Source organism: Colobus angolensis, unplaced genomic scaffold (genome assembly GCF_000951035.1).
Source record: "Colobus angolensis palliatus isolate OR3802 unplaced genomic scaffold, Cang.pa_1.0 Scaffold67, whole genome shotgun sequence".
NCBI classification, from domain to species: domain Eukaryota; kingdom Metazoa; phylum Chordata; class Mammalia; order Primates; family Cercopithecidae; genus Colobus; species Colobus angolensis.
The window spans coordinates 7,424,124-7,436,626 of NW_012120376.1; the positions used below are offsets into that span (position 1 = coordinate 7,424,124).

At 47.6% G+C, this 12,503-nt stretch overlaps 1 protein-coding gene across 1 annotated transcript in view; it reads left to right on the forward strand.

The window, feature by feature from the left end:
* Window positions 1-1,095: 1,095 nt before the first annotated feature.
* The window catches only part of PAN2 (PAN2 poly(A) specific ribonuclease subunit), a 19,696-nt gene continuing 8,288 nt past the window's right edge, over window positions 1,096-12,503 (forward strand). The window contains 19 exon segments of the mRNA XM_011926113.1: window positions 1,096-1,287; window positions 1,940-2,336; window positions 6,047-6,216; window positions 6,329-6,449; window positions 6,615-6,692; window positions 7,063-7,330; window positions 7,727-8,069; window positions 8,277-8,373; window positions 9,231-9,350; window positions 9,557-9,676; window positions 9,968-10,096; window positions 10,191-10,390; window positions 10,499-10,635; window positions 10,771-10,877; window positions 11,085-11,183; window positions 11,299-11,372; window positions 11,474-11,621; window positions 11,925-12,068; window positions 12,199-12,258. Coding sequence (XP_011781503.1) covers window positions 2,055-2,336; window positions 6,047-6,216; window positions 6,329-6,449; window positions 6,615-6,692; window positions 7,063-7,330; window positions 7,727-8,069; window positions 8,277-8,373; window positions 9,231-9,350; window positions 9,557-9,676; window positions 9,968-10,096; window positions 10,191-10,390; window positions 10,499-10,635; window positions 10,771-10,877; window positions 11,085-11,183; window positions 11,299-11,372; window positions 11,474-11,621; window positions 11,925-12,068; window positions 12,199-12,258 — 2,697 coding nt within the window. The 5' untranslated portion in view covers window positions 1,096-1,287; window positions 1,940-2,054.

A 12,503-nucleotide genomic window follows, 5' to 3' on the forward strand; every position in this document is an offset into this window, starting at 1 on the left:
TAACTCTCATGGGTCTGTTAAGTCTTTCTCAATTCGAGACCTCAAGATGGAGATTTCTTAAAGTGTAGGAACTGTCTAGGTCTCTCAGCACCCACCTTTTTCGGAGATTTTACATCTAATGACCTGCAAAGTCAGATCAAATCAGTTTGAGAGACCATGTGTCTTTATCTCTCGGTCTAGGCTCTAGGACCTCTGACTGGGTATAGGACCCCACCCCTCTGAGTCCTGGAAATTTAAATTCTTGGGTCCTTTAATGAAGGTCTATTTACCAGCCTTTATTGAGAGAGAAATGTTATAGAATTGAATCCTCCATGAGGAATGTCTCCCATCAGAGTCCCTTTATGTGACCTTTAGAAACAGTAATAACAGCTAAGCTAAAGTTGAGACATCTCACAACCTGGACCCATTTCAAAGCAATTAGAGTTCACAGGACCCACGAATTCTTCAGAATAACAAAAGTCTCAATTTGCCAGGCTCATCCCCCTCTGAGGGATAACGTCCAGCCAGCCTCAAGAGCTAGGGGAATTTGATAACCAGGGGCATCCTGTTACCCGGGAATGTTACCGAGGTCTCTGGGGAGGGAACAACCACGGATTCGGGAGCTTCAGATGGATGCGTGTAGAAGATGCAGCCACTTGGACTGGGTCAGGAATCCGGCTCCCGCTTCCTTTTTTTCTTTCCCATATCTAGAAATGATAGGAAATGCCAGCGAGTTTCGGGCGCAACATGGTCAGAGGTGGCGGAGTGGCACACAAGAGTAACGCAGGGAGAGGAGGTGGACCTAGTCCCGCCGGGAATACCCAACATCGACTCCTAGTGCTTAGCCTTGGGTGCCCCTTATTTTAGAGTTCCTAAAGTTATAGAAAGCATAAAAGTTTGGTTTCCAACTCTAGACGTAATTTTGTTCAAGAAGACTAAAAGAAGTTACTTTTTAACGCCACGTAACAAGTCCGGCGTCTGGCTGCGTTTGTCCCACCGGCGCCCCGTAACCTCTTTTTCCGGCTCCTGCGTCACACGCTCTCTCCTGGAGTCGCCGTACCTGGCTCCTTCTGATTGGCTTAGATGCGCCCGGAGCCCTTCTGATTGGCTAAAATGTGCCCCGAGCCCTTCTTGATTGGAAGGCGCGCCTGGGAGTCCGGTCCTTGGCGCCGTAGTGGTTAGGTTGAGGCCCTAGGCGTGGGGGAGAACTGGGGAAACTGGAATTTCCCGCGGAGCTGACAGCGCTTGCGCTCCCCCTACTCGTTGTAATTCCACGCGCTCCAAAATATCCGCCATGGAGAAATCTTGGTAATGACCCATTCCCCCTAAGCATCCCAGGAACACATCTGACCCTTGCCCTATCCCCCTCCTCACCGCCGCCGTGGGAGAATTCTGGATAACCGATTTCTCTGGTTCCCCCAGAGAATTCTGGGTAACTAGCCGTTTCCATCACCTTCCCCTGCCCCCGCCCCAATTGTGGGTAACTGGCCATTATTGTTTTTCTCTGGGGAATCCTGGGTAGCTATTGGAGAGGATTCTGGGAAACTGACTTCTCGTTCTCCCCACCGTCCAGCCCATCCGTCCTCACCCCCAATTCTGGGAGAAAGCACGTTAGATCCCTCTACCTAACGCCAACCCCTGCAATTCTCGCTCCCTTCACCTGATGATTCAGGGCTGAATCAGGCAAGTGAGCAGTCCAAAGTGAGAAGAAAGGGAAGTCAAGGATTAGGTTAGATAATGGGGTGGTGGAGAGTACAGAGGGCCTAGCGGAGGAGAGATAGGGACAACAGTTCTACCACCTCCACCCCCACTGCCCATCCCTCCCCCGCCTGCTTCCTCCTTTGGCTGGCAGTCTCATCCCTCGTGCCTGCCTCATCTCCCTCCTGTCCCATAACTTAGAAGATCCTACGTACCAGTACCTGGACCTACCCTTGACTCAGCTACCTCTTTCCCCTTACAGGCCAGGATGTCCATTCTAGGCCCACCGGTGCTGTCTTGCTGAAGGTTGGGTCAGGCATCTTAAAGGGACTGTGGTAAGGGAGGGTGTGACACAGGTGTAAGCTGCCATCGTCATCATGAACTTTGAGGGTCTGGACCCTGGACTGGCAGAGTATGCCCCAGCCATGCATTCTGCCCTGGACCCTGTCCTGGATGCCCACCTGAACCCAAGTCTGCTACAGAATGTGGAGCTGGACCCAGAGGGAGTGGCCTTGGAGGCTCTTCCCGTCCAGGAATCAGTGCACATAATGGAAGGTGTCTACTCTGAATTGCACAGCGTGGTGGCTGAAGTGGGTGTACCTGTCTCCGTCTCCCACTTTGACTTGCACGAGGAGATGCTGTGGGTGGGGAGCCACGGGGTAAGAACTGTACCCCTTTGTGAGGGTTGAAAGATGTTGAAGGTCTTTATCTGGTCTTAACCCAAGGACAGCCGCTTTGCAAATAGCCAGTACTGAGTTGTAGTGATGAGACAGTTCACTGAAGCGTCAACCTCCTGGGCTCACACAATCCTCCCACTTTAGCCTCTCAAGTAGCTGGGACTACAGGTGTGCACAATCAAAACCAGCTAATTTTTTAAAAATTGTTTAGTCTTACTCTGTTGCCCAGGCTTGTCTCAAACTCCTGAACTCAAATGGTCCTCCTGCATAGGGCTGCCAAAGTGCTGGGGTTACAGGTGTGAGCCATGGCGCCTGGCCAGCATCCTGCTTTTGTCACAGTTGCCCATCCAGTGTTTTGATTTATATTGATAGTTGTATTCATCACTTAGTCTGTAGCCATCCAAATCTAATCTCTCTTGCTATTGCCCCACCTCTGTTTTCTATTTTTATTATTATAGAATATTTAATGTATGATTCTGCATATCTTATATTGAATCATTTTGTCTTCTCTGGCTGATTTTAATCCTCTCAGAGCAGTTATCAATCTTAATTTTTTAATATCTGTATCCGTATTGCCAATATGCTATGGTGCCCAAAGGCTTTGTAAGAAATACTCTGCTGTTTGGCCGGGCGCGGTGGCTCACATCTGTAATCCCAGCACTTTGGGAGGCCGAGGCAGGCGGATCACGAGGTCAGGAGATCGAGACCATCCTGGCTGACACGGTGAAACCCTGTTTCTAGTAAAAATACAAAAAATTAACTGGGCGTGGTGGCGGGTGCCTGTAGTCCCAGCTTCTCAGGAGGCTGAGGCAGGAAAATCGCTTGAACCCAGGAGGCAGAGGTTGCAGTGAGCCAAGATCACACCACTGCACTCCAGCCTGGGTGACAGAGCGAGACTCCGTCTCAAAAAAAGAGAAAAAAAAAGAAATACTATGCTGTCCTTTGTTTACTAATTGACTTCTTAGGTCATGAATTGTTTTTCCATTAGAAGGGATGAATTTTGTGTGTGTGATTCATTCAGTTTAGTAGGCAGTGTCTACTGCTATGCTAGGCACTGTGAATAAAGCTAAATAAAACATAATCCTTGCCCTCAAGGAGTTTACAGGACAGTGAACTAAAAAACATATACAAAAACAGATAATTTCACGGTACTAAGCGCCAGTGTGAAAATCTGTACTGGACACTGGACAGGATGGAGGATAGTCAGGGCATCCAGAAGGATGTAACCCCTGAATTGAGTCTTGAAAGATGAGTAGAAATCAGATGAAAAAGATGGGAAAAGGCTGTCTTAGCATAGGATAAGCAAAGATTCCAAAGATATAAAAAGCTTGGTGAGTATAAAATTGAGGAACTACAAGCAATTAGGATTTACCGGACTGGAGGAGGTAGACATTTATTCATTCAACCAGTGTTTTTTGAGCCATATACTAGGTGTCAGACCTTGCTCTAAGGTCTAGGTTTGAAATAAGCAAGTAAACAGGAAAACATTACAATACATTCAGGTGTTGATTAGTCCTCTTAAGAAAAATACTGGCTGGGCATGGTGGCTCACACCTGTAATCCCAGCACTTAGGGAGGCCAAAACAGGCGCATCACCTGAGGTCACGAGTTCAAGACCAACCTGGCCAAACATGGTGAAACCCCATCTCTACTGAAAATACAAAAATTAGCTGGGTATGGGGACGGGCACCTGTAATCCCAGCTACTTGGGAGGCTGAGGCAGAATTGCTTGAACCTGGGAGGCAGAGGTTGCAGTGAGCTGAGATTGCACCACTGCACTCCTGCCTGGGTGACAGAGCAAGACTCCATCTCAGAAAAAAAGAAAAAGAAAAAGACAGTGAGGCCAGGCACAGTGGCACCTGTAATTCTGGCACTTTGATAAGCCAAGGTGGGAGGGTTGGTTGAACCCAAAAGTTCAAGACCAGCCTGGGCAACATAGCAAGACCCCATCTCTATTAAAAGAGAAATACAGTTGAGTAAGGGGGTTGAGGTAATGAAGGGTGGGAAAGGTTGCTATTTTGTTTGGTTTTGTAGTGTTTTAATTTTAATCTTTTTTCCTAATGGCTCTTTTAGAAACAATGTTGCTACTTTAGATAGTTGGTCAGGAGTTCTCTCTGATAAAGTAACATTTGAATAGAGACTTGAATGCAGCACCAAAAAGGGGAACAAGGAGGCAGAGCCCCATGCCTCTAACTCATCCTTGTGCCTCTCCTTTACTATTCTAGGCCCTCTAGAACGGAGGGAAGGAACCATGCAAATACCTTGGGAAGGAACATTCTAGAGAACTTCATATGCCATGTTAAAATAGCTTGGACCTTGGACTTGAACCTTCAGGCCACTGAAGGGCTTTTTATTTTATTTTATTTATTTATTTATTTAAGACAGATTCTCACTCTGTTGCCCAGGTTGGAGTATAGTGGTGCCATCTCAGCTCACTGCAACCTCTGCCTCCCAGGTTCAAGTAATCCTCATGCCTCAGCCTCCCGAGTAGCTGGGACTACAGGTGTGCACCACCATGCCCAGCTAATTTTTGTATTTTCAGTAGAGATGGGGTTTCACCATGTTGGCCAGGCTGGTTTCAAACTCCTGGCCTCAAGTGATCCACCTGCCTCGGCATCCCAAAGTGCTGGGATTACAGCATGAGCCACGGCGCCCAGCCTCAGATTTAGGAAATATTTAGAAAGCAAAATAGGCCAGGTGCGGTGACTCACACCTGTAATCCCAGCATTTTGGGAGGCCGAGGCAGGTGGATCACCTGAGGTCAGGATTTTGAAGCCAGCCTGGCCAACATGGTGAAACCCCCTTTCTACTAAAAATACAAAAAATTAGCTAGACATGGTGGCGCCGTGTCTGTAATCCTAGCTACTTGGGAGACTGAGGCAGGAGAATTGCTTAATCCCGGGAGGCAGAGGTTGCAGTGAGCCGAGATCGTGCCATTACACTCCAGCCTGGGCAACAAGAGTGAAACTCCATCTCAAAAATTAATACATAAATAAAAACTTTTTAAAATCCTTGGTTATCTAGTGGTTAGGGAAAAAATAAATAGGACTTGACTGTCAGATATATGGCTTGGTCAACTAGGGAGATCTTGGTACCATAGAGAATACAGTAAGAAAAATTGAAATGAAATAAAAATGGTGAATTTAATTTAGGATGTCATGAGCTTGAGGTTATGACGGGATATTTAAGGAGGTTTAGTAGTTACCGTCATCTTCTTGATATCCATGTGGGATTGGTTCCAGGATCCAAAGATACCAGATACCAAAATTCAAGGATGCCTAAATCCCTTATAGAAAATGATATAGTATTTGCATATAACCTATGCACATCCTCCCAGATGTGAAACATAAGAATGTCAGCTGGCCAGTAGAGAATTGGACTATGTCCCTGACTTTCTATATACTGTTCTAACCAAGTGAGCCATTACCTATTCAGCAGGGTCATTGTGAGGATAAAATGAGGTAGAGTTTACAAAAATACTGTGTGTAACACATTAAACAAACATAAGACAGTATTATCAGTGTCTTTATCACTAAGATTGACTGGTTCCTAGCCTTTTGCCTCAGTTGCTCCTGGTCACAAAGACCAAGCAAGAAAGGATCAAGGCTGAGCCATGTTCAGTCCCTGACCTGGCCGTAGGATGGCCCTTGCCCCTCCACCCTCAGTGTCTCTGTTGTCTTTGTCTTCTATAGGGCCATGCCACTTCATTTTTTGGCCCAGCCTTGGAGCGCTACTCATCCTTTCAAGTAAATGGCAGTGATGATATTCGGCAGATCCAGAGCCTGGAGAACGGTATCCTTTTTCTCACCAAGAACAATCTCAAGTACATGGCCCGTGGGGGCCTCATTATATTTGATTACCTGTAAGTGGCTTCTCAGCTCTGGACTGGGAACGAGGATGCCTCATAGGGTGGGAAGGCTAAGGGATTGGCAGCTTGTAAGGCCTGGGCCCCTTAGCCTTTCCTCTCCCCATAGGCTAGATGAGAATGAGGATATGCACAGTCTCCTACTGACTGACAGCAGCACTCTACTCGTTGGTGGGCTGCAGAATCACATACTAGAGATTGATCTTAACACTGTCCAGGAGACTCAGAAGGTACAAGCCTGGAGCAAGAAAGACCTATGCAGGGTCTGAGGTGGTTGAGGGGACAGGGTATGCTTGGGCTGGTAATGTGCCTGAGATGTGGGTATGACCTTTCTGTTCCCTTGGTCTGTGGGAAAAATCATTCTTCTCGCTGGTTTTTCCTGCTTCCCTCTCCAGTATGCAGTAGAGACGCCTGGAGTCACCATCATGAGACAGACAAATCGCTTCTTCTTCTGCGGCCACACGTCTGGCAAGGTGGCCAAGTTCCATTTCTCTTCCCACTGTAGGACCCTGTTTCACTAGATACCTGATTGGGATCTGCTTTCCCTGAACTCTGGGGTGTAACTGGATTGGAGATGAGGGATGAGTGGAGTGAATTCACTTCCTACTCAGTGATGTTCTACTATGAGATTATTTTGCAGCTTGATGTTTTCTATGATAATGAAGTCTCCTCGAAGCGCCTTCCAGCTCTGAGCTTCTCTGTTTGCCTTTTCTGTGCTTTAAGTTTCCCTATCCTAAAGCCCTAGTTCCTTTGGTAGGGACCCCACTGGGTTAGGTAGGTGGCAGTTATTTTTCCTGATAACGGAATTTGCAGATAACTGAATTTATTTTTTATTTTTTTTAGGTTTCCCTGAGAGATCTCCGTACTTTTAAGGTGGAACATGAGTTTGATGCCTTCTCAGGAAGTCTTTCAGATTTTGATGTGCATGGCAACCTGCTAGCTGCCTGCGGCTTCTCCAGCCGCCTCACTGGCCTGGCCTGCGACCGTTTCCTCAAGGTGTATGATTTGCGCATGATGCGTGCCATCACACCACTTCAAGTACATGTGGATCCTGCCTTCTTGCGCTTCATTCCTACATATACTTCTCGTCTTGCTATCATCTCTCAGTCAGGTATGAAGGGCATATGGGATTGGGTAGGAGGGATCAATGAGCAAAGGAGAGCTAGAACCTGAACGAATACTCATCCAGAAACTTCTTTGTTGGGAAAAGAAGTAACCTTTCATCAGGGTCCCAGGGTTTTACTTGGGTTTGGCCAGAGATTAGAGCTTTTATTTTCTTGAATGTGAGGAACATGGAAAAAGGTAAAGTAGGCAAAGTAACTGTAGAATTACTCTTTGCTGAGTAGCAAACCATCTGTGGGTTATGGAAGGCATGAGGTGACATTCTGCCTCTAGGCATGGATTTGGGGCCCATCTTGTCCTGAAATCGGGAAGAGGATTGGAAGGGCATAAGAGTATGGCTCTCTTTCACTTTCTAGAGCTCAGTGGGTTTCTTCCTCCTTTGTAGGGCAGTGCCAGTTCTGTGAACCCACAGGCCTAGCCAACCCAGCAGATATCTTTCATGTGAATCCTGTGGGGCCTCTGCTAATGACATTTGACGTGTCAGCCAGCAAGCAGGCCCTGGCCTTTGGGGATTCTGAGGGCTGTGTGCACCTCTGGACTGATTCCCCGGAGCCTTCCTTCAACCCCTACTCCCGTGAGACTGAGTTTGCTTTGCCATGTCTCGTGGACTCACTGCCTCCTCTGGACTGGAGCCAGGACCTGCTGCCTCTTTCCCTCATCCCTGTCCCACTCACCACTGACACACTTCTCTCTGACTGGCCTGCTGCCAACTCTGCTCCAGCTCCCAGGTTGTACCCTACCTCTGGGTCAAAAGGTGGGAGGGATGGGGAAAGGGCCAAGATACCAGAATTCTCTGCTAGCCTTGTTATTATTCTACTACTTTCCTGATTTTTGCCTACCTTCAGTATTTTCTTTTTCTCTGGACCCTTGGGGATTGGGGAGTGGATCTGTGTACACCACAACCATTTAAGTCCTAGAACTATACTGGATTGTAGGCGAGCACCACCTGTGGATGCAGAGATTCTGCGCACCATGAAGAAGGTGGGCTTCATTGGCTACGCACCCAATCCTCGCACCAAGCTGCGCAATCAGGTGTGTTCAGAGTGGAGGATCAGCCCCCACTCCAGCCTACTGAAGTTTCTCCTGTCTTTTTCCTTTACTAGTCTTTCTTTTGTTTTTAGATCCTGTTAGTAACCTACCGAATTGATGGAACTATGCTAGGTGTTAGGAGGATTCAAAGATAGAGAAGCTAGGGTCCTTGCTGTTAGGAAATTTAGTATTTGGTTGGTGAAGAGAAGACATAGCCATATCAGACATTATGTTCTGTTGTTAAATGCTGAAGGAATGTCATAAGCATTTAGTGCCGGAGCTGTTTGGAGAGAAAATGTTACTCCGGGCTAAAGTGACCAAGGAAGGTGTAATGAAAGAGCTGGGTATTAAGCTGGAAAGGTGGGATATAAGTTAAGTAGGTAGTAACAGAGGAGAATATCCAAGATGAGAGAAGAGTGTTAGCAAAGGTCTCAAGAGGCATACATGCAAAACACATATCTGAGGGGGACTATATGAGTATACCAGTCTGGCCGGAGTAGATGTTGGTATTGGGATGTAGTGAGAGATTAAAGTTAGAAGTGGCCAGATTGTGAAGCTTTGAACACCAGTTTATAATAGAGGAAGTAATACACAGAAAGCAGCGTTCTACGAGGGTTAATTTGGTAGTGGTGTGCTGGACAGAGTGCATATAGGGAGACCAGTGTGGATGCCATCACAGTTTTCCAGCTGTGCTGAAGCAGAGTGTTGGCAGTGGAAATAGAAAGGAAGCAGTAGATGCTGAGAATGCTATGAATGTAGAAGGTTCAGGACTTGGTGGCTGTTTCAATGTTGGGATAAATGAGGGTGAAGCCAAAGATGACAAGACATCCAACAAGGTTACCTCTTCTTAAAATCCCTAGATACCTTACAGACTCAAGGAGTCAGACAGTGAATTTGACAGCTTCAGCCAGGTCACTGAGTCACCAGTAGGACGAGAAGAGGAGCCACATCTCCACATGGTTTCTAAGAAATACCGCAAGGTGCTGGGGGACATCAGGGCCTGTGGGATGTGAGGAAAGGTACCCTGGGAAGGAAGTCATATGAGAAAGGATTGAAGGACTCAGTCAGGAGGCCTTCAACTACCACCCTGGAGCCAGGAGGAAGGTTCTAGGAAAGGCTATGGCTACTGGAAAGATTTGGGGACTCTGAGGATATCCTTGTCTTGCTCAGACTATTTCTGCCTTAGGTGACCATCAAATATTCCAAGCTAGGGCTGGAGGACTTTGACTTCAAACACTACAATAAGACCTTGTTTGCTGGATTAGAGCCCCACATCCCCAATGCCTACTGTAACTGCATGATCCAGGTAAGGGTTGGGTATTCCTACAACTTGAACGTGCCTACTGCTTTCCTTCTTCCCTATGGCCACTCGACCCTGCTCTTTCCAGGTATCCTCAGCCATGCTCACTTTACCATGGTCTCCTCTACAATTCTTTCTTGCCTCTACAACTTTCAAGTCTCCTGTGAGCTCCACTGGTTTGGTGGACTCACTGCTTCGGTGGACTCCTGCTGTGTATTTTCCACCAGCTCACTTAACCTTCATATTTCTCCTCACCCCCAGGCCAGTTTCCTACATCAGTTCTGCTTTTCCCTCCAGGTGCTCTATTTCCTGGAGCCTGTACGCTGTCTAATTCAAAACCACCTTTGCCAGAAGGAGTTCTGTCTGGCATGTGAGCTGGGCTTCCTCTTTCACATGTTGGACCTCTCTCGTGGTGACCCTTGCCAGGTCAGTACCTGGAGACCTGAGACACTTAAAATGGAAGGGGAAGGAAGGTGGACACAAAAGAGAAAATAACCCCTTTCCACCAACACATTTCCAGGGCAGTAATTTTCTTCGGGCATTCCGTACTATTCCTGAGGCCTCAGCCCTTGGTCTGATCCTGGCTGACTCAGATGAGGCTTCAGGCAAGGGCAATCTGGCCAGGCTCATTCAGAGGTGGAATCGCTTCATTCTCACTCAACTGCATCAAGATATGCAGGAGCTGGAAGTACCACAGGCTTATCGAGGTGCTGGAGGCAGGTATGAAATTAGGATAGAAATAGTTAAAGCCATCATGACAGGCCCCTCTGTGATTTAAAGGGTCTCCTAACTTCCTCAATGTGCATATATCATCCTCTCCATTCTTAGCAGCTTTTGCTCATCGGGGGACTCTGTTATTGGGCAGCTCTTCAGCTGTGAGATGGAGAACTGCAGCCTCTGCCGCTGTGGCAGTGAGACCGTGCGAGCCTCATCCACCCTGCTTTTCACACTCTCCTACCCTGATGGTAGCAACAGTGGTGTACCCTTCAGCTCTGTTGGGAAGGCTCCCCAAAATGTCCTGTAATATCAGGGAGACGGTGTTGGGGGCTCACTGTGGGTAGAGGGGAGAACCAGGAGTAAAGCATCTAATTTTCCCTCAGATAAAATTGGGAAGAACTATGACTTTGCTCAGGTGCTGAAGCAAAGCATCTGCCTGGACCAGAATACACAGGCCTGGTGTGACAACTGTGAAAAGTACCAGCCCACGGTGAGTGGACTGTTGGACTGGACTAGAGTCCTGGTCCTGCCATGGAGATTCAGCACCATCCCATGTGGGGCTGGCTCTGTCAGCACTGCCATCCAGGGATCTCTGGTGGAGTGAGGAATCCCAGTTTGAGGACACAGACCCAGGTCCCTGTCCAGACTTCTTTTCCTGTACATTCCCTGCCATTCCTTGTTTGTTTTTTCCTCTCAGATTCAGACCCGCAACATCCGCCATCTGCCAGATATTCTCGTCATCAATTGTGAGGTGAACAGCTCAAAAGAGGCTGATTTCTGGAGAATGCAGGCTGAGGTAAGGACTCAGACTAGAAACAGGGCTTCAGGAATAATTTTTCATTTTATCCCTGTTCTGACCTCCATACATGATTATGTTCCTGAAGAACTGGATGTTTTTCTTTTGTGTTCAGGTTGCCTTCAAGATGGCAGTAAAGAAACATGGTGGGGAAATCTCCAAGAATAAGGAGTTTGCTTTGGCTGATTGGTAGGTGCTGTCTTGGGAGTTGTCAAATGATTGAATTGTCCAGTGGCTCCTCTTGTCAAGATCTCTTTCAGAACAAATTTCCAATTCTTCTGACCTGATAGGAAGGAACTAGGGAGTCCAGAGGGTGTGCTGGTATGTCCCTCCATTGAGGAGTTGAAGAACATCTGGCTTCCTTTCTCCATTCGCATGAAGATGACCAAGAACAAAGGGCTGGATGTTTGCAATTGGACTGATGGGGATGAGATGCAGGTTGTTGAAAAACCGGGAAGAGGAAAGGGAATAAGGGAGAGAAGGTGGGGCAGAAGGTAAAGGAGGGCAGGGGAAGGTGAAACCTAGCAGAGGGAAAAGGAAGAGAATAAGGCCTAGTATTTACCTGTTAGGGGATTTTCTGTGGTCACTCAGTTCAGTGTTGGGGTCTTAGATGGGCTAGGATGGAGATAACCTACCCTGGTACCCCATCCCCTATACCCCCAACTCCCTGTCCTCTGTCCCCATTCCCCTCCCTTCCCCATCCTTAAACTTAGCTTAGCAGCCTGGGTACCCCCCTCACAGTGGGGCCCAGCCAGGGCAGAGGAGGAGCATGGTGTCTATGTGTATGACCTGATGGCTACTGTGGTACACATCCTGGACTCACGCACAGGGGGCAGCCTGGTGGCTCACATCAAAGTTGGAGAGACCTACCACCAGCGCAAGGAGGTGAGTGAGGTTATAGAGGGCAGAAACACTCCTGGGATGGCCACAGTGAGTCCCAGATCTGTCCTTGAGTCTGAGACAGTGGTCTAGCCATCACTTTGTATCGCCACAGGCTTTCTTTGTATTTCCATAGGGCGTTACTCACCAGCAGTGGTATCTGTTCAATGACTTTCTTATTGAACCTATTGATAAGGTTAGTTGCAACATGTTCTGTTTCTTCTTTCATTTCCCCTTTTCCTAGCATCCTTATCTTTAGGGCCCTATAGAATGCCAGGCAGATTCAACAGGGAGGGAGGAAGGAATCCTCAGAAATAAAAACCATTAGCACTTAAAAATAGCACCTGAAGGCCGGGCACGGTGGCTCAAGCCTGTAATCCCAGCACTTTGGGAGGCCGAGACGGGCGGATCACGAGGTCAGGAGATCGAGACCATCCTGGC